General features: G+C 46.6%; 1 protein-coding gene across 1 annotated transcript; it reads left to right on the top strand.

The window, feature by feature from the left end:
- The first annotated feature begins 7,019 nt into the window (after positions 1-7,019).
- LOC135235747 (E3 ubiquitin-protein ligase rififylin-like) lies at positions 7,020-18,781 on the top strand. The gene is made up of 8 exons (XM_064301534.1): positions 7,020-7,248; positions 9,197-9,345; positions 11,961-12,136; positions 14,690-15,040; positions 15,746-15,823; positions 17,517-17,727; positions 18,499-18,522; positions 18,621-18,781. The coding sequence occupies exons 3-8, from the start codon at positions 11,966-11,968 to the stop codon at positions 18,779-18,781; spliced, it is 996 nt and encodes a 331-aa protein (XP_064157604.1). The 5' UTR covers positions 7,020-7,248; positions 9,197-9,345; positions 11,961-11,965.
- The last annotated feature ends 2,738 nt before the right edge of the window (positions 18,782-21,519 follow it).

Genomic DNA, 21,519 nt, shown 5'->3' with positions numbered 1-21,519 from the left:
AACTGGGGAAATCTCCCGCAGTGAACACCAAACTGGGGAAATCATCCTTAGTGAACTTAAAGTATCAATGCTACAGCTGAAGAGTTGTCGTATGGACTCCGATCATACACACTTAACCAAAATCAAAGCCCAGGAACAGCATTTATCACATTAAACAGCGTTTTGTGGAAATTATGCCATGACTTAATCAGGACATCTCAGAGGAGAATCAAGAATACTGGTATTCCCCCAAAGCAGCTATTTATTCCTGTTTTAATTCACCTCAGCACACAGCCCTCCACCCTGTCAGAAGTGAAAACTCTGATAATTCGCCCGTTGTTAGATGTGGTGATAAGGGGTATAGATAGGAAGCAGAACTCTCTTCCTGTGATTATCGTGATTATAGTGCCGTAGATTTGTAAGTGAAACTAGAGGTGTGATTATTTTGTGAACGACAAGGAATTTCTACAGTACACTCTTAAAACGTTGTCTCATAAAAGGCAGATGATGCAGGAAAAGGGGGGCTCGGCTAAATTTATCTGTGTAAATGAAGACCTGAAGGCGTACACATGCAGCGTTTAAGGAAGCTGCAGCCACCTCTTTCACCTGAGGGAACCGAAATCCTTTCAGCTCGAGTTCTGACAGCAGATTAATGGGGGTTTCGATGGGAATCTACAAACGGTAACTTCTGCATTCAGATTCCCCTGTTTATCTACGAACTTCTCTGTTAATCTCTATCACAACCTCCCGCTTTAGCCTCCTTAGAGTACACACAGTAGCCTAAACCCACTTATTCAAAGTATTTTTCTGTGATTTCAGTGCTCTGATTTATTCCGCAACCTATTTATTCACTTCAGGTGTGTATTTGGCCATGTTTGAACAGATTTTGACTTTTGGGTGCAGTGCAGCGTCATTTGCATTTGTAATAACTACATGTTTTTTGCCCTGTGGAGTTAACTGTTTTTTGTTTGTGGTGACAAGGGGAATTTTCCAGCTTGGGACAAACAATACCCGTTATATTCCATTCTACTCAACTTCCTGTTGTAGTTATGACCAACACATGACTTTTGACCTGAAGGGAGTCACAGTGCAGTAAATCATAACCATGGCTACGGCCTGTGTGTGCTGACTTCACTCCAGTCCAGACATTTTAAACAAGATTAAAACGCACCTCTACTCTTCCTGATTGGTAGGCATGGTTGCAGTCCTTGCCCAATCAGGTTCTGCGCTGGCCGTGGTGTCCTTGACGTCTCTGGGGGTCGTGTTTGCCATGTGCGTCTGTTGCCGAAAAAAATCCAGTGAGTACAGTAGATCCTCGTTGCCCCTGTGGATTAATACAGATGACTGTAGTTTCAAATGCCATAATGCTCAAACTACCACCAATTTATACATCTAAGCCTTTAAATGGCCCACTAAAGCTGGGTGATAATTCAAATGCACCCGAAAGAAACATTCATAAATAATACTGGTTTCCTTTTGTCATTTTCCTTTTATAGATATAATGCAAAGCCAAGTTCAAATTTATGACCCACAACTGTTGTAAGTACGATGCTCCGGTGCTACCACTAATTCACAGAGAACGGGACAGACAGTGTCACAAGCTTCATTCCCTTTCACACTATTCTAAATACGCCAATGGCGGGGGGCAGGGGGGGGGGGGGGGGGGGTAAATGGGGAATGTTGACATGCTGTGTAACTCCGAAGGATGTGGTTTCTGTAACTGGTTATGCTGTTGGAAAAAGTGACCTACACTCAGTGACAATTGAATTATGGTAGCACTTATTCCTCACAAACAGAGAGGTGCACTGATACCTCTACCATTTTATGAAGTGTAAACATTAAAGCAGAAACATTTTCTTGCAGCCAAGGTCCAAGTGAGAGCATTAGAGTTGTGCCATCCCAAAGAGGTAAGTTGGGTTGAAAACTAAGGGGATTACTTTTACCATTTTAAAATTCAAAGTTTAAAGTAAAAAGTCAGATTGTAATATTTGTAAATAGTAACTTTGACACTAAATGTGTGTAACACAAAAAGTGTGTTGGATATGAATACATAATTTTGCCCAGTGTATGGTCACTTAAGTATCTATAACATTTTTATGTTGTTATTTTTTGGTTTATTGTTATGGATTACCTGCAATGTTATAGCCCCTGCCCTCAATGTTTATGGACTAATGGCAGTTTTACACTTTCCTGTTAATTAATATCAAGAAATAGAATTGTATGATGCAGCCTATAACGTATAACTGTTTATTTATCCAAATGAGAACGACAGAGTCAGATTTGCTTGGTTACCATTGCCATCATGTGACCTTTCACTAAAAGCAGGAAATCAGTGGGTTGGCATGACATTCTGGGGAATTTTTTCTCTTCCAGTATCGGAGTTGTAGCATGCAGATGTCATCTAATTAAATGGCTAAATAAAATAATTAAATAATAACAACAATGCCTACAAAAACAAATGAATGGTTTCACACCGGTGCATGTTTGCTTTCCCCATGTTTCTCTAGTGCCTCCCGGGGGTGTAAGAGTACTACCGTTTTCAGGGTAAGTAATCTGGAGAAACGCTATGCCATTTACTGAACTATCACTTCCACGTCCAGTCCTTTTGTCATCAGTAGATTCTCTCTTTTTTTTATTTAATTTTTTTAAACTAGCTAACAAAATGACTTATCTATCATGCAGATTTTATTGCAAATATAAAAGTAATCATAGATACATATTTCTCCATCACAGAGGGACTCCATCTATTTTGAGGAATAGTTTGGGTAAGTACTGGCCAGGACAAGGATATTGACTGAATTTTATCAAATGATTAATGTTGTTTCAGTGTTATACAGAAGAAACTGTTTGCATGTTACCAACTCTCACCTTGTTACAAAAATAATAACTGGTGACACGCTACACTGGTTTCAATTTGTACACAAGATAAAGGTGGATCTTTGTGTGCGTGTGTGTGTGCGTGCGTGCGCGTTTTACCTATTTGCCTAAAATGACAGCAATAGGTGATCATACACTGCATGGCCAAACGTATGTGGACACCTGATATCCACCATCTCATCAAAAGTTATGGGCAACACTATGGCGTGGGTCCACCCTTAGCTTCTTTAACAGCCTCCACTCTTCTGGGAAGGCTTTATGCTCGGATGTTGGGATTTGCTTCCATTCAGCCAGAAGAGCATCAGTGAGGTCGAGCACTGATTGGGCGATTAGGCCTGGCTCACAGTTGTCTTTCAAGTTGATCCCAAAGGTGTTGGATGGGGCTGAGGTCTGGGCTCTGTGTAGGCCATTCAAGTTCTTCCACACCGATCTCCACAAAACCATTTCTATATGGACCTCTCTATGCGCCCGGGGGCATGGTCATGTTGAAGCAGGAAAGGGCCTTCTCCAAACTGTTGCCAGAAAGTTGGAAGCACAGAATTGCCTAGAATGTCATTGTATTAAGATTAATCTTCACTGGAACTAAGGGGCCAAGCCCAAACTATGAAAAACAGCACCAGGCCAAGTGGTGTCCAGATACACACATGGCCAAAAGTATATTCTAGTGGTATTCATCAGCCTACAGATACAAAAAGGATGCAACAGTTTATGTTTAGCACATTGTGGGAAATTTGATATCACATTTGAGACATCATCAATTGCAAAGTAGGCAGTGGTAAACAACCATGTTCCTGGAGATCTACCGTCCTGTAGGTTTTCATTCAAACCATGAACAAGGACACCTCATTCAACAGCTAGAGATCTTGTTCAATTACTAATTAGTAGTCAGGTGTGCCAAATCAGGGTTGAAATGAAAACCCACGGGATGGTGCAAGTGATTTGTAATTCTGTTCACAATTTTCTCCTACCATTTTTCTCAAGATAGCATTGCTTTAATTTAGGAAAGATGCAGTTCAGAAAATATATCCTTTAGTTTGAATGAAGCGACGATTTTCTAAAATCTGACAGTGCTACATAATGTTTTACTGCCTTTTTCTGGTCTCCTGTAGTTAGAATTGATGAACCAACATACATGTGAGTATTTTACGATTATTCAATTTATTTAATTTATAGCCAATTTTGTTATAGCTTTGACTGGTGTATGGTATATCACTTAAGAATATGATGATAAATGCAACGGAGTAATGCAGTTATTGTTGTTTGTTGTGTATTTTGCAATAATCATGTTTAAAAAACAGCCAAAAAAAGTTTTAATAAAAATTGCTCACCTTACTTGAATAGCAGCAGTTTGTGAATGTTTTTTCTTACAGTATGACTTATATTAAATATGTGTACGTAAGTTTTCCATAACCCTTCATGCTCCATCATTTACACACCCTTGCTCATTACAGCCAGTAAAATGTGTCATTTTGTTTACACGCGTCTTATTTTCCAGCGATCCTATTCCAGAGTCTGCCTGCCAGTATGTGCCTTTGATAAGACCAGGTGCAGGTAAAGGTAAGTACTTCAGTGCCAGCATACACTGAATGCACCGCACACGCAGTGAGACTGATGAAGCCGTAGGTCTTTACTCTTTTACTCAATCATGATAAACAAATTTAATTTCTATTACAGCTCTTGTTAGAAGGCATCATCGAAGGAACAGAATATGTTAGAATGGGAAATAAATTTAAACTTTTTTTATTTAAAAAAAATTCTGTAATATATTAATGTCTGATGACACCATTTACAGTATTCATATATGGTAAATGGACTGCATTTATATAGCTCTTTTATCCAAAGCGCTTTACAATTGATGCCTCGCATTCGCCAGAGCAATTAGGGGTTAGGTGTCTTGCTCAGGGACACTTCGACACGCCCAGGGCGGGGATCGAACCGACAACCTTTTACCTCCTGAGCTATGTCGCCCCCAAATAAAGCTTGGTGTTTTTTACAGGGACTGTGACAAATGAGTTGTTCTGAACATAAACTGAGTAAAATTCTCCAAAACAAATTCAGTGTTATTAACATGTCTTACTTCCAGTCTGATGTGTATGTATATTTGCCTAAACGGTTACATTCTGGGTTGCACACACCCTCGTTTACTTAGCGCATCAATGAGGAGGGTGCTGGGTTCCCAAAACTGTTCTATCCAAACAGAGCACCAAAATAAATTTGGTGTGTAAATATGTCTGTCCCCTACCAGATGCAGTGGAAAATGTGTATGAAAATATGCTTGCAACTGAAGCCAGTCAACAAACATACTTTCAACAAAAGTCAAGCTCAGACCATCAGAACTACTCAGGTGCGTTGGCAGAGACGCATACTAAAACATCACGACTGCAACACACTAAATAAATGTTCCAGACAAACGAGACTATTTGAAGCAAATATTGTGTTTATTTCCCCTCTTTCTTTGGCAGATAGCTCAGATTATGAAAACGTATAGTTCCTGCAAACATATAAGGAATTCAAAAGAAAGAAAAGGAGGTTTGTCCTTTTTATATAGTTGCTTTTGAACTTTCAAAATTCATACAAGTCTGAAAGCCTAAATAAATATATGAATGTGATCACATGGACACAGTTTGACTCAACACGTATTTGTGCGTTTTGGGGGCAGCAGATACAGATTGAATCAACGTTCAAGAAAGAAAAGAAGAAAGAAAAAAAAAGTCTGACACTTCAAGCTCAACTGAAACTTTTCCACACTGAGTGGTAGTAGACCATCACGGGTGCTTATGACAAATGGCATGTCCACACACCAATACGATGTACATTATGTAACTGGTGATTTCTTCCATAGAATCCGCCTGAGTGTTTTGCCAATACGATAATGGCCACGGATGAAGTCTGCCCGTCTTAATATGTGAAAAAACCCTACGCAACAAGAGTTCCGACAAAACCCTGAGAACGCGCGCGCGCGCGCGCACACGCACACGCACAAACTGGAGACAGCTTCTGCTTGCTATTTCAATGGATTCCTATGGGAGCTGCTCAATGGCGCATGAAGCCAGTTCATGGAGGCCGCCATGCTTGACTCTAGAACTTTTTGGCAACAAAGCGTGCACGCTGGGTACCTAAACGTAAAGGTTCACGGTAAACCGGTAAACGTAGAACAGTGACAGAGAGCTCAGAGAGAGCTTTCAAGTTGTCCGACTAACTGACAATGCATCTAGGAGCTGGCTATAGCTACAGGATTTTATGGAAGAAAACAAGTGACTCATTGTCACAAGGACATTTCTAACGTGGTTTCTAATGTTTAATGGCCTTTCAGTGGTGCCTACTATTCCTATACTGTGATTAAGTCCTTAATATGTGCTTTATTATTTTTTTGGCAATGTATATAAACAATGTGTAGTAATAAAAAAGGATCTTTTCACTTGAATGCAATATTTGCTCATTTTCATTATTTACGGGAAAAATGACAATATTGGAAAAGACAACCTTTCAATATGATTTTCTTTATTGTAATGTTATTCCTATCCTGTACTCTAGTTCCCCATTGAGCCTGGTTCCTTCCGAGGTTTCTTCCCATCTGCCACAGGGAGTTTTTCCTTGCCACTGTTTCTTTAGGCTTGCTCGTGTGGCCAGGGTTGCCTATGAAGCGTATTGTGACAACTGCTGTGAAATACGCTATATAATGGCCTATTTATTTTTCATGTGTGGTTACTTTGTCATCATCAGCACCATCATAATGCAAAGACAGAAATACTTTAAATAACATTTTAATAACAGTAGGCTATTAGTAGCAATATCAAAATAACAATGTACTCATAATAATATGGTGGAATCAGCATAATATCTTAATTTAAGAACAACATATGCCAGATTTATTATTAATTTATTCGTCACGATTCATCGTGTTATGTTTACTTTCTCAATGTGCAATAATTATAGCCTATGTGCTGCGTTTAATATGTATCATGTCCATGTTATACTTTATGTGGTGTTGAGGTTAAATGGGGAAATTAAGAGAAAAAGGAATAAGTGCTGAAAAGAAAAGAAAATTATTTTATGCGAAAGTTATATTTTATCATAAAAGAACGTCCATGTTCCAGTTGTGTGCCATCCTACAGGAGACGCTGTTCGCCAGCACACCGGAGCAGCGCCGTACGCGGATGCTAACGTGCGCGCTGCTAGCGCTTCCCTCTGCATCCAGAACGGGGAGGGGAGATGGCAGCGCAGGGACGGGGAGGCTGTCATTTTATTCCTGTTTCGGTTTGACTTGGGAAAAGTTGTGTCAGCTTTTATTAAAGAGTGCCATAAAGACGAGTCAACTTTCTCGCTATTAAGTTGTCAGTCTAATAAAGTTAGTTTACTTGAACAGCTCCAATTTGTTGACTCCAGAAGAAGGTAAGTTACCAAAGAGTTCCACGTCCAGTTAACCATTTCAAAGGTTGCCATTCGTTAGCTTGATAGCTGATTGGGACTTTCTAGCATGTAATGGTGTAATTCTGTTTAACTTGCCCCTGTGATCTTTCCTAACAATGTTGAGTGCATTCGTACTAAAAGTAACAGTTAACGAAGCAACTACATTTAATTGCTCTACAAACTTATCGTAAAAAGTTAGCGTTCGTTTGCCAGTTAGTATAGTGAACTTCCTGGCTGGCTAACTGCCGTGACGACTTTATGACTTGATCAATTTGGTGCCGGAGAACCTAGAGGGCTAGTCAGCTAACAAGCTGGCCCCATTCCCGTTTGAAAGAATATATTCTACATTGAGACCTTTCGAATAGCGTTTCAAATAACTACCGTCGTAAACATTGTGGTTATTATGGTTAGTCAGCTGAAGTGCTGGGTCGTGGGTACTGCTCGCTGGCTACTGCAGTGCAGAAACATAGTCAGTGTGTAGCCTCATTTCTTTTTATCTTAATAGCATTCTCAGTATCCATGATACATTGATAACCTATTGGCATTTACCAGAAATGTAAAAGCAATACAAAATTATACTATGTGCCAGCTAATACAAGAATCATAATTCAAGCAATGTGACGTCAATAAAAATGTAACTTACCAGATTCCTACCATCAATTGTAAAATTATTCGCTTGTATTAAGTTGCATAACGCAGTGGTTTTCGAGCTGGTCCTCGAGCACCCTTTTACAGGCTGTTTTTCGTTCTAAACTTCATTGCGATTCCTGAAGCATCAGTTGTTGTTAATTGTTTTTAATTAGACTTTTAAGGTCTAGTGAAGGGTGATTAGTCTTAATGATACATATCATAAAGCCATTCATGTTAAAATAATTAATATTCTATATTAATAAAGGACATTAAGCCAGTCGGTTCAATTTTTAGACAACTAGGCCTAATGATTTCACTTTTTGTTACGTGCCATGGTAAATGACTGATTTTGGAAGAGGTTATATTTGGTATTGATTCTATTCACTGATAGACCTACAGATGAAATCAATGAAGTCTTAAATGCTGAAAGTGTGCATGGCCATTGATACTAAACCGTCGGAGGATAACGAGGAGTTCAAGGACAAGGCAAACGGCAATGAGCCAAACCGGCATTGCGATTAACGAACACACTTTCAATCACCTTAATTAAACAGGAGTTTCGCTGGAACAAGAATCAGCTTGTACACGGGGGTACTCCGGGACCAGGTCTTAAGTAACATCCGGTTAAGTTACAACTTGATTTGGCCATAGGCGGCACAAGTTGAGCTGTGACAGCCGTATCAAATTAAATCCGATAACTGGGTCGTGGGTACTGCTAGCTCTTTGCGCGCATGTCTGTTGCCTGACGAGGAGGACAGAAACTACAGACCCTGCTGTCAGTGGCTGCTGTGACCGTGAAATGCCTGTGTAAATATTTTTACATAAAAGCTGGGCGTGGTACAGGAGATTTATATGAACACAGTCTAATTAACTGTGGTGTTGACTTCATAAGTCAAATAACTACTTCACTGTCCAAGGACCATTTCTTCAGTGTACACCTTTTTCTTTTTTTTTTCCTCCAAAACACACTTCATTTATTTTGCTCTAATAGATGTGTGGTGCTTAACTTAGATTATCTGAATCTGAATTCTGATTTTATAACTGCAGGGTTGAAAAAAAAAAAATACACACAAGATAATCTTTGTACCGTGATGGTTCTGCCACTTTTATAAAAAATGAAAAAAGGGCAGTGTTTAACTTTTTGTAATGGTGGAGTCACTAGGAAAAAATAATCAAATGTCATATAACCTAAAAATAAATTCCCTCTGCTAAGTCATGGTGAAGTCCCACAGTGATTAGTCCAGGTTGTGTGACCTTTGACCCTGTTGATGTTGGGCGGTTCCTGTGTGTTGTTTGTTAGCAGGGGAACGACGCCGCGGTGCTGACGCGCTCCGGGGCCTCGAACGCCCGCCACTCGCTCGCTCACTCGCACGCCGCGGCTATGCGGGCCAGCCCCTGACCTGGCGCAGGTGAAACGCAGGCCCCTGACCTGGCGCAGGTGAAACGCAGGTCAGTCTGCGCAGCCGGACCACGCGACTCACTTAGGATGGTGCTGCTGATGGTGCGGCATCATGGGAAACGGTCGCCAGAATATCATTAACCACACTTTCATGTTCGGTAGTCAAGCAAAAAATAAAATGTTCCCTTTTTTTTGTCGGTTCCTTCCAGGCCTCGGCCGGTCTTCAGCCGTAGATTTCTCGTTTTTTGTCTTTTTGGGCCTAGAAAGGACGGTACGGCTCTGTGAGGTGGTGAACAGGTTCTCCTCTTCACCTGACACAGGTTTCATCGTTAAATGGCGGCGTAAAGACGAGGGCCGCTTTTACCGTTTGGCGGGATTAAGAGCCTGCCGTTTGGTAATTCACTAGTCTGTGTGAAAATGGGCCCTGTGAAGACCTCTGCAGGGAGACTGATCTGATTGGTCAGTTGTTTCCTGAATTATTTCAAAGCAGGAAACACAGCCTACTTAAAAACATATCACCAGGAAATCACACGGTGAATTAAAACCAAACTATCTGTGGTGTGTGACGATGTATCTATGAAGAAGCTGCTTTCGGCTTATTTATTTGGGTTTGTGTTTGTGAGTGTGCGTACGTGTGATATTTTTATGCGTGTGGTGTATATGTATGCTTGTGCAGTACGCTTGACGGACACTACGTTATATCCTTATATTCTAGACTGCAGCATGCAGATATGTGTCCATAGGGCCCTTGGAGATGAAACTTAGGTGATGAACCCGTGTGGGCCTGGTTTCCGTAGTAACCTACGTAAACAAAATGGAGCATTTCCCCGTGGAGCCGACACAGTATGGAGTGCTGTCCCCGTAGGTTGAAAACCACATTTGTAACCAATTTGATCTCATATTTCAGAGTGAAAAACATGGTAAATCAATCTGTGGTAAAAAAAAAAAGTGAACACAGCAGTACCTCACAGTAGTGTCAAAATCCAGCCTTCAACTGGCCGAGCAGGTTACTGCCACGGGTCAAAGTCCAGTTCTGATTGGCTGAGCAGGTCTCTGTGCTGCAGGAACAGGAAGGAGATGACGTTCCAGCGCGTCTGAGCGCCTGTGTGTCTGTGAGCTCCCCGGGAGGTCCTGTTGCTCTCCTGCGGTGATTAGGGAGCTGAAACGCGCAGGACGCTGAGGAGCGCGTAGCGGAGCCTCGCTCGCGCGCGCAGGGATAGGGTGTCGCGCGGCTGTTTAGGCCAGAGCCGCGCACCCCCTCTGAATTAATGATGTGAGCCGCACTGCAGCGATCAGACACGCGAGCCGCCCGCCTCCGATACCTGCACAGGAACCTGGAGCTCTCTCAGATACCTGCACAGGAACCTGGAGCTCTCTCAGATACCTGCACAGGAACCTGGAGCTCTCTAAGATACCTGCACAGGAACCTGGAGCTCTCTCAGATACCTGCACAGGAACCTGGAGCTCTCTCAGATACCTGCACAGGAACCTGGAGCTCTCTCTCACTGGAGCTCTCTCTGATACCTGCACAGGAACCTGGAGCTCTCTCAGATACCTGCACAGGATCCTGGAGCTCTCTCTCACTGGAGCTCTCTCCGATACCTGCACAGGAACCTGGAGCTCTCTCAGATACCTGCACAGGATCCTGGAGCTCTCTCTCACTGGAGCTCTCTCAGATACCTGCACAGGATCCTGGAGCTCTCTCAGATACCTGCACAGGAACCTGGAGCTCTCTCAGATACCTGCACAGGATCCTGGAGCTCTCTCTCACTGGAGCTCTCTCAGATACCTGCACAGGATCCTGGAGCTCTCTCAGATACCTGCACAGGAACCTGGAGCTCTCTCTGATACCTGCACAGGAACCTGGAGCTCTCTCAGATACCTGCACAGGAACCTGGAGCTCTCTCTCACTGGAGCTCTCTCTGATACCTGCACAGGAACCTGGAGCTCTCTCTGATACCTGCACAGGAACCTGGAGCTCTCTCAGATACCTGCACAGGAACCTGGAGCTCTCTCAGATACCTGCACAGGAACCTGGAGCTCTCTAAGATACCTGCACAGGAACCTGGAGCTCTCTACAGATACCTGCACAGGAACCTGGAGCTCTCTAAGATACCTGCACAGGATCCTGGAGCTCTCTCAGATACCTGCACAGGATCCTGGAGCTCTCTCAGATACCTGCACAGGAACCTGGAGCTCTCTCAGATACCTGCACAGGAACCTGGAGCTCTCTCTCACTGGAGCTCTCTCCGATACCTGCACAGGAACCTGTAGCTCTCTCAGATACCTGCACAGGAACCTGGCTAGCGCTAGCGCCCTCTCTTCTGCTTAAGCCGCATGTCAAATGCTTCTGGTTTTTTCTCTAATCACTCTCTTGTTTTGCCTGTGTCTACAGCTGTAACTAACAGGCTGTCCCAAACACACACGTTCCTGAGAACTGGTACAGGCCCTATATTTAATCAGTTATTTAAAAGGCTCGGCTGTGTGTGTGTGTGTGTGTGTACAGGTGTGAGTGTGTGTCTCACCCCCTCCCTCTCCCTCCTGCAGGGCTCATGTGGGCGTCCTGTTGTAGCTGGGTGTGTGTGTGTGTGTGTGTGAGTATGTGTGAGAGTGTGTGAGAGAGTGTCTCACTCTCTCTCTCTCTCTCTCTCTCTCTCTCCTGCAGGGCTCATGTGGGCGTCCTGTTGTAGCTGGCTGTGTGTGGACTTGGGCGGGGGGGAGGACAGCAGCGGGCAGCGCCAGGCCTACTCAAACTCCGGGTTCCGCAGCTCCCCCTCGCCCCCCGCCCCCGAACTCGCCTGCAAGGCCTGCGGGGGGCGCTTCAATTCGCTGGCCCGGAAGGTGAGGAGGGCGGGGGGGCGGGGAGGGACAGGGGGAAACCCCACGGCTGCACCTGGAGGAACCGCTCTGGACCGCAGCCACACAAAACCACGCGCAGCGCACATTAAAACCCGACCCCCCTCCCGCAGGGGTTAACCGCAGGACAGGACCTGCCACCGGGGTGGAGGAGGGGTTGAGGTTGTTTGCAAAATGACACAAAAAAAAACCGGGTCAATACACACTTTACTCTGTCATTCAGCTCTGCTGCACTGCCGCTGGATTAGTTCTCCAGACAGACGTTAATCAGACGTGTGAATGCCGTATGTGAACACGCAGTGTGTGTCAGCTCACAGTTTAATGGGCCAGGTCACAGTATAAACGTGTTCGCTTATTAAGTCTGCCGTGAGCTCAGAGTTTGGGAGCCGCCGATCTGGGGCGGACCCCTGGGGGTCACATGACCGGGAGCGCCACAGAGACACCGCTGTCTGCTGAACAGAGAGCCCGTGAAACACGCTCTTATTCCAGACGGCCTTCTTCTTTCTTGTGCTCTGATTCAGCATAATTGCCTCAGGCCGGGGAAGGGGGGGGGGGGGTAGTGTGTGCCCCTCACAAAAACACGGATGTCCCCGCGTTTATTCATTTAGCCGAGACGGGGCGCATTGTTGGGCTGCTTTGAACGGAGGCCCCGCCCACCCCTGGGAGAATTCCATCCGTCTCTCTCTCTGGGGGCAGGAGCAGTCAGCTCTGGTGTCAGAGTACAGCGCCCTCTCTGGCTCACAGGCAGTACTGCGTCTGTCTCACTGGGGGCAGGAGCAGTCAGCTCCGGTGTCAGAGTACAGCGCCATCTTTGGCTCACTGGCAGCAGTGCCGGTCCCCTCCAGAGCGCGTCACGTTTATCACGTTCCCTGTGCACGCCGCTGGCGTAACATACAGTTCCACCGGTTCATAAGGAACACGGAGCGCTCCGATCCGTCAGCACAGGTCGTCAGCGTTACCAGTCGCATTCCAACAATTCCATTGTTTTATTTTCATTTTAGTTTAAAAATGCCAAAAATAGATGCAAGACAACTAATCTGGTGCACTGATGCAGCTAGTTTATACAGTAGAGATAGTGTTTCGGACACCACGTCATAAGATATGCTCCTCTGTGTGTGTGTGTGTGTGTGTGTGTATACCTGTGTCTCAGGTTTAATTGAGCAGTGCTGTATCACTCCTGTGTGCGTGTGTGTACATGCATGCGTTGCGCGGGTGTGTGTGCGTGCGTGCGTGTGTGTGTGCGCGTGTGCGTTGCGCGGGTGTATATGTGTGCGTGTACACCTGCGTGTGCGGCTCCTGCGTAGCTCATTCCAGGAACAGCTCGTGACCTCCAGCGCTACACGCCTTCAGGCGGAATGCTTCAGGGGACTTTCACCGCTGTCATGGTTACGGACAGCACTGGGGTGCGATCCAGAGATCGCTATCCGCGAGTCACATGACATTATACTCGCTTTAACCCTTCAGCCATCGGGGCACGCGGACCTGAGTCACATGACATTATACTCACTTTAACTCTTCAGCCACTGGTGCACTTCCTGCAGGTTACTGACCACTTAAACGGAAACATCTGTTTACACCAATATTCATGACGAACTTCTTTAACTTCACTTGTTTTGCTGAGTAGCGTGTTTTTGTTTAATTCTCAGGAATCTGCTGGAGTATAAAAATTTCACTGGCATCTAAAGAGTTAAAACATTTGGTATATTTTGTATTTTATCCTGTAAATCGTAGAGTAAATCGGCCCTGGTTTTTAAGCTGTGCTGTGGTGTACTTTGCCATTTGCAGATTGTGTAGACGCTAACAGAGGAAGAGGAAGTTGATGGTGCAGAGATGGGAAATGTAGTCTGTTGGGAAATGTGGGCTATTGGGAAATGTAGGCCATTTCCCTGTGTTAATATCAGCTCTCATGGTGGATTGAGACAGTTGGTTTCTGTTTGAACAGAGCCCTTGTTGTTAGCTTCGCACACGGAAGTGGCCAGTACGGCCTGCTAGCTTTAGCGCACAGCTCAACCTCAGGAGGCTACCCACACGGAACTGGAACTCCCCATTCCCACTCCCAACCCACTTCCCCGATTCAGGAAAGCTGAGAGGCTGTTTTCTGCCGATGTGGGGAAAACCCACCCTTTCGTTCTGCCCCAGTGTTTATCTATACAGCGCATCTTACAGGTTTCCGCATGTATGAGGCATGCACCTCGACTCTGGCCCGTATGTGACTGTGGCTCAGCCTCTCTCTAGCGCAGGCGTGCAAAATCCAGGTTCAGAAAGTAAAAATCCTCCCCAGCACTTTGTTCCAGTCACCTGGATTTGCTAATTGGCGCAATTCTTCAGCCAGGAGGGAGAGCTAATTAGTGAAATCAGCTGGCTGGGGTCATGGGAGGAAGGAACACATGGCAGGACTTTCCGCCTCTGCTCTCGCGGTGTGTTTGTGTACCATGGTAAATGCACTTTTTGCAAGTCTTTCTGGCTAAAAGCATCTGCCAAATGACTGAACAGTGAATTATAAAATTCTAATAGAAAATTCGCCCCCCTCCCCCCCAGCATGTCTGCGTGGACTGCAGGAAGAACTTCTGTGGGCGGTGCTCTGCGGAACTGGAGCTCCACCCCCGCCTGTGTCACACGTGCCAGCGTTTCCACGGCACCCTGTTCCAGAGGGCGGAGCTTATGAAGCTGAAGGTGAAGGACCTGCGGGACTACCTGCACCTGCACGAGGTGCCCACGCACACCTGCCGCGAGAAGGAGGAGCTCGTGGAGCTGGTGCTGAACCAGCACACGCCCGGCGAGGAGGTGCCCCGCCCGGCCACGCCCACAGACCCGCCCCAAACCACGCCCCAGCCTCCCCCACCGCCTGCGGAGCCCACCTCTCCACCGCCCACCCTTGACGAGGACCAGGTACGGCCCTGTACTTAAAAAACAAAAAAACACTAATTTTAATTTAACGTCCTTTTTTGAACTCCTGATTTTGGTGCTGATTTTACAGCTGCTGCCCAGACCACTGAGACAGCGAGGGAAAACTCTAACTCCAGTCCCACGGGACTGCAATGTCTGCCGGGTTTTTAGGGTTTCCTTTCAGCCAGAAGCCAATTAGAGGCCAGTTGTAGGGACCTTCTAGCCAATCAGAGTGTTAGATTTAGCTCTTAAGAGCTGAACCACACTGAAAAGCAGCAGACGCTGCGGCCCTCCAGGACTGGAGTTAGTCATGTTTAGTAACAGTATTTGCAGCAGTTCTAGTCTCTGGTGGGTGGGCAGCCATTTTAATCCAAGAGACTAGGTTCTGTGGGGGTGTGTGTGTGTGTGTGTGAGAGTATGTGTGTGTGTGTGTGTATGCGTGTGTGTGTGTGTGAGTGTATGCGTGTATGCGTGTATGCGTGTGTGTGTGTGTGTGTGTGTGTGTGTGTGTGTGTGTGTGTGTGGGTGGGTGTATGCGGGTGTGTGTGTGTGTGTGTGTGTGTGTTTTTGGGTGTATGCGTGTGTGTGTGTGTGTGTGTGGGTGGGTGTATGCGTGTGTGTGGGGGGGTGTGTGTGCGTGTGTGTGGGTGTGTGCCTGTGTGGGGCAGGAGTTGCGGCTCCTTCACTCAGTGAGGGTCTCTGCCCCAGGGTCCGGCTGTGCAGGAGGACACACCTGACACAGAGACGGACCCCCAGGGCCCGGAGGAGCAGGAGACCGAGTCCCAGGTACGGCCCCCCTGAGATAGGCCCCGCCCCTCCTGAGAGAGGCCCCGCCCCCTGCACCCCACTGTGATACCCACCGCTTAGAGTTATGACCACATCCTGTCAGACATTATTGTTTTAAAAAATCTGATATTAACACCGGAACTAACTTGGTTTTTTTTTTTCTTATGAAAAATATTAAATTACTGAGATTACAGTACAAAGCCATGCTGTGAAATGGGACTTTTATTTTGAAAGCTGTCTGCAGACAGAACCCTGTAATTCTAAGCTCTTCAACTGCTCAGCAGACTGGCCCTATTCTAGGAGAACAGTGGATGCCTTGTGCGCTCTGACATGGTACATGGTACTGGAGAATGCAGGCTGTTTCCTGTTGCAGAGACTTCAGGGAATACCCCCCCCCCCCCGCAAGTTTAAATTTTCAGTAAAGCGACGGAGTGTCAGTCGAGCGCTTCTCGAGGGTCTTCATTCCGCGTGCAGTTCGAAAACCTGTTTGGCTTTTTAGAAATGCTTTCGAAACGGCACAAAAAAAAGCAGAGCTTGGTCGTTTCTGTTCTCGTTTACAAACGCGGCACAAACGCTGCATCACGCATCGCCCCGCCCATCGCCCCGCCCATCGCCCCGCCCCTCCAAAACAGAGACGGCCTTTTTAAAACGTGAGAATGACCCCTCAGTCAGGGAGGTTGGGGTCACATGAGAAACACCACATTAAACAAACGCTGTTGTGTCCTTTTCTGCAGTTAGGGTCAGTGATGTCTGTTCATATCGTTCTGGGTGAGGTTGGCACTCTTCTTGTATTTCTGAATTGCACTGCACCTGGTCATTGGTGATTTACACAATTGGCTGTTTACATGTTCACACGTTTATTCACTGATCAGAATGTTCAGGGTCTGGTAACCTGTAACCCTCTAAATCAGAGGGTTTTCGGTGTGTTTTAGCACTTAGTGATTCATTTTAGTCACTGATTGGCTAAAGAGTCCGCACACCTTGTTTTTTAAGGCCATTGATTGGCTGCTGATTGAAAGGAAACCACAGAAACACACTGCGGCCCTCCAGCACTAGAGTTTGACACCTCTGTTCTAAAACAATTACATTTTTACCTCATGGACCTACTGTGCAGTTTTATCTTTTAAAAAGACATCTTGTAAAAGTCCTTTTACCCTGGCCTACAGAAGTCGAGAACGTAAATTAGTGATAATTAAGAAGGGATTGCATTTATATAGCCCCATTGTACTCTTGACCTCAAAGCCCTTTACAGTGAAGGGGAGAACAGAGCTCCACCACAGTCGAGCAGCAGCCATTTTGTGCCTGAATGCCCATCACGCACCAGTTGAGGTGAAGAGGAGGGATTACTGTGCCAAACGAGCTGGGGGACGATCAGGCGGGGAGAGCCTGGAACACTGGAAAAGGGTCCTGAAAATTTAACCCATCGAGTGTTCGGTCTGAAAATTATTCTCTCTGAAAATAATAGAAAATCCCCCACAGGTCTGCAAATAAACTGCTTTCAGTCAGCAGCCAATTAGAGCGCCTGAAATAAGATGTGTGGATACTGTAGCCAACCAGAGACTTGGATGAAGTGGAGTGCTGAAATACCTCTCATCCCAGCAGGCACTGCAGCCTGAATTCAGCTGTTAGTGTGTTGTTTGGGAAGGATTAGAAGGCGCTCACTGATGATTGGCTGACAGCTGCTGTCATTCAGTCCTCAGACGTGGAGGAGACCGCGCCCCCCGGCCGCCGAGCCTCACTCTCTGACCTGTCCTGCGTGGAGGACATCGACGGCCTGAGCGTGCGGCAGCTGAAGGAGCTCCTCGCCCGAAACTTCGTCGACTACAAGGGCTGCTGCGAGAAGTGGGAGCTGATGGAGCGCGTGACGCGCCTCTACAACGACCAGAGAGACCTGCAGGAGCTGCGTGAGCCTGGCCCCGTCCCCTATACACTCTGTACCCTATACACTTTACACCCCGTCCCCTATACACCCTATACCCCATCCCCTATACACCTTACACCCCATCCCCTATACACCCTACACCCTTTACCCTATACACCCTACACCCTCCTATACACCCCTCCCTATACACCCTGTACCCTATACACCCTACACCCCATCCCCTATACCCTATACACCCTACACCCTGTCCCCTATACACCCTGTACCCTATACACCCTACACCCCGTCCCCTATACCCTATACACCTTACACCTCGTCCCCTATACCCTATACACCCTACACCCCGTCCCCTATACCCTATACACCCTACACCCTGTCCCCTATACCCTATACACCCTACACCCTGTCCCCTATACACCCTGTACCCTATACACCCTACACCCCGTCCCCTATACACCCTACACCCCGTCCCCTATACACCCTGTACCCTATACACCTTACACCCTGTCCCCTATACACCCTGCACCCTATACACCCTGTACCCTATACAGCCTACACTCCGTCCCCTATACACCCTACACCCTGTCCCCTATACACCCTACACCCCGTCCCCTATACACCCTGTACCCTATACACCCTACACCCTGTACCCTATACACCTTACACCCCGTCCCCTATACACCCCTACAGTCTTAAATTATTCACTGGTGTGGAAAAATGTATGATGTGTTTTACTGATGCTCTGCATTACTTTTGGAGATTATATCACTTATTTATGTTTCTTTTTTTCCAGTTTCAGACGCAGTGACAGGCACAGGTGAGTGTTCAGGTGTGGTGCTGGAGGGGACGCTCTCTGTTTGTGCTGGTTTTGTGCAGCATGCTCTGTGACTGATGGGTGGGTTTGTGTCTCTTCAGACTCTAGCGCCCCCTCTGGCCTGGAGGAGAACCTGTGTAAGATCTGCATGGACCGCCTCCTGCTTGCTGCTGGAGTGCTCATGGTCACCTGCCCAAGTGCGGAAGCGCATGGCGTGTCCCCATCTGCAGGCAGGAACGTGGTGCGGCGCCTCACGTCTTGAGGTCCTGACCTGTGAGTGCGGCGCGTGGCGGTGCATGAGGAGTGTGGGACGGTGCGTAGTGTGTGTGTGTGTGTGTGTTGTGTGTGTTGTGTGTGTGTGTGAGTGTGTGTGTGTGCGTATGTGTGTGTGTGTGTGTGTGTGAGAGAGTGTGAGAGTGTGTGTGTGTGTGTGTGCGTGTGTGCATATGACTGAAAGCGTGACAGGCGGGACTCCTCCCCCAAGCCCAAACTTCCCACCTGCTCCTGCCCATCTGCACCTGGGTGTGTAGAGGAGCGCCAGACAGGAAGTGCTCTGCACACGCGCTGGCGAACAGCGGAGCGGCGGACTGAGGAAACACCGCTTCGGTTCGCGGACGTTACACAGGCGCTGTCTGCCAGTGCAGTGCCGAGCGCGTGAAAACTGCGCCATCGCTGCTGCCTGACACGGCTGACTGCGCAGTGCAAACAGCGCTCTGATTGGTCCAGATCCACTAATGACTGCACAGTGCAAAGACTGCTCTGATTGGTTCAGATCCATTACTGACTGCACAGTGCAAACAGCGCTCTGATTGGTCTAGATCCATCACTGACTGTGCAAAACAATGAATCTGCACAGTGCTAAACGGGTATGTGATGGGGACAGCATTTCGGGGGAGGTGGAGTGTGGGGGCGGGGTCATGTGGCCGTTGGGCACGCTCAGGGGGGAATGGGGGGGTGTGAGTGAGTGTGAGGCAATGGGGGGGTGTGAGTGAGTGTGAGGCACGGCTGGTGTGTGGAGAGTGTGAGTGTGAGGCACGGCTGGGGTGTGGAGGGCGTTTGTGCTGAGGCCGCAGGCGGGTCTGAATTCGGGGAAAGGCCTCCGGAACGTTCTCTCAGAGCGCTGCGAGCTCCCAGAGCTCCTCTCTGGCGGAATGTAGCAGCGGGCGGAGAAACGCGTCCCGTGCGCTTCCACGCGCCACGCCAGCGTGGTTTGGGGTCAGATCCCCTTCTCAGATTTCACACCTCTGTCACGTTCAGCGGGGGTGGCCGCGGCGTGGGTCTCTGCACCATCTCTAGCGAATAAAAGCAGCACCTCGCACAAAGCCAGCGGCCAGTTAAGTTTATTTACCTGGGAATCGGGACCACGAGGACTGAACGGGGCCACGGTCCTACCTGAAATCACACCAGTTCTCCTCTTCGGCATTTAAAAAAAAAAATGATGAATTCCCAGTTTGACTGCCTCTGGCCCGTTTAAACATCTCACTTGGTGAATTCCCACCAGCAGAACCGAGACTGTAACAAATTCATGAAGTGCCGGATCCACATTGTAAAATGTTGATGTCATTTGGCACTAAAAAACATTTACAGTCATACAGTCAGTGAAACTGCTCAGTTCTGTTTTTCTGATTTCTGCATGTTTAAAATTTTTTTTTTTTTTGGATATAAAACAGGCATTTTCAGGATTGATGTGGTTTAATCAGTAAGTTTTTGTTTCATCTCATGGGGAACGAGAGAGAGATCTCGTTCCCCTCCGGGGGAGTTTGGGGTTGGGATATAAAGAGGAAGTGAGCCACATTGTAACACGGGAAGCCGCAGGTGTCAGGCCTCTGAAGGAAAAGTCTGTTCTGTGGGACGGGAGGTCTGCTCAGCGCTTCTGTCTGTGGTAAAATGGTGGGGTGCTTCTGCAGAAGGTTTTTTTTTTTTATTGTTAATTTCTCTGACTGTGAAATGTCATAATGACAAAAAAACATGCTTTAATTTTGTTTGAGAATTTTGGCAGAGTGATTTAATATTGTAAAAGCTTCATTTTGGAAGAGTGTGTGGATGAGAGTGAGATAATGGGATTTATAATTCTGAAAAATGTTAAATAAAATATATATATCTTTTTTCTTATGCGCATCTTTTATTTTAGACTTAAATAATGAAGGATTACCTTGAAGTGCTGCTGCCATCGCTTTCCCTGGTATTAACAGTGGTGAAGAACAGCTGTGCAATGTGTGGTTTGGAATCCTCCGAGCCAGCCAGGTTCTTTTGCTCTTGTCATGTGGTTTCCATGGAAGCGCCAGGATTCCGAGCGACTGGTTCATCCGGTCTGGGAGCCTTGGACAGCACCTGACACAATAGAGGGGCGGGGCAAGATTTCAACACACATCGCTGATAAGCAAACCCTTTAATTTCCTGTCATTCTGATTGGCCTGTTGTGTCTACATCAGACGAGTATCTTACCCTGTCTGTAACCAGTGCGACTGGCATAGGCCTGAATACCATCACTGAAGCCACGGATGGCTTTTAAAAGGGAACAGCGGTGCTCATAGGAGATTTGGAGCAGTGTGGTCTAGCAGGGTCGGATGTCTAGCTGGGGACATAACTGGTTATCCCTGTAGAATATAATCATGCCGGTAAAGGCTCATAGGAGCAGCTCTGCCTGCCAAACTAAGCATCAGGAAGGTGACTCACCTGGTAGGAAGCCGGAGACCAAACATTTCGAGCTTTGCTTTGGCTGCAGAAGTTGCTTTGTCACTCAAACACTGACCACGGAGAGATTTCTAGGGCCAAAGGTTCTGTAGACTCAAAAGGTACTTCACTCACACATAACATTACTGCCGTCTGCATCTTAATTACAGAACGTTCTGGTTGGTTACAGGAACTCAGAATGATCATTGCCAGTTTTGTACTTGGATGCACCCCTCAATGAATTTTTTTTTTTTTAAAGATAAAATTGGAAATTTTTCCAGTTTCAACAGTAGGAAAACGAAACTTTCAATGTTACGAACACACAGT

This window comes from Anguilla rostrata, chromosome 12, assembly GCF_018555375.3.
Source record: "Anguilla rostrata isolate EN2019 chromosome 12, ASM1855537v3, whole genome shotgun sequence".
Classification (NCBI taxonomy): Eukaryota; Metazoa; Chordata; class Actinopteri; order Anguilliformes; family Anguillidae; genus Anguilla; species Anguilla rostrata.
Note: the sequence above shows the minus strand (reverse complement) of the source record. Positions and strands in the feature narration are given on the sequence as shown.

Bases quoted from the DNA above. Each gene is read 5' to 3' on its own strand.
- LOC135235747 (XM_064301534.1), top strand. From the start codon at position 11,966: ATGTGGGCGTCCTGTTGTAGCTGGCTGTGTGTGGACTTGGGCGGGGGG. The intron at 12,137-14,689 runs GTGAGGAGGGCG...CCTCCCCCCCAG, and splicing joins TCAATTCGCTGGCCCGGAAG to CATGTCTGCGTGGACTGCAG. The intron at 18,523-18,620 runs GTGAGTGTTCAG...GTGTCTCTTCAG, and splicing joins AGACGCAGTGACAGGCACAG to ACTCTAGCGCCCCCTCTGGC.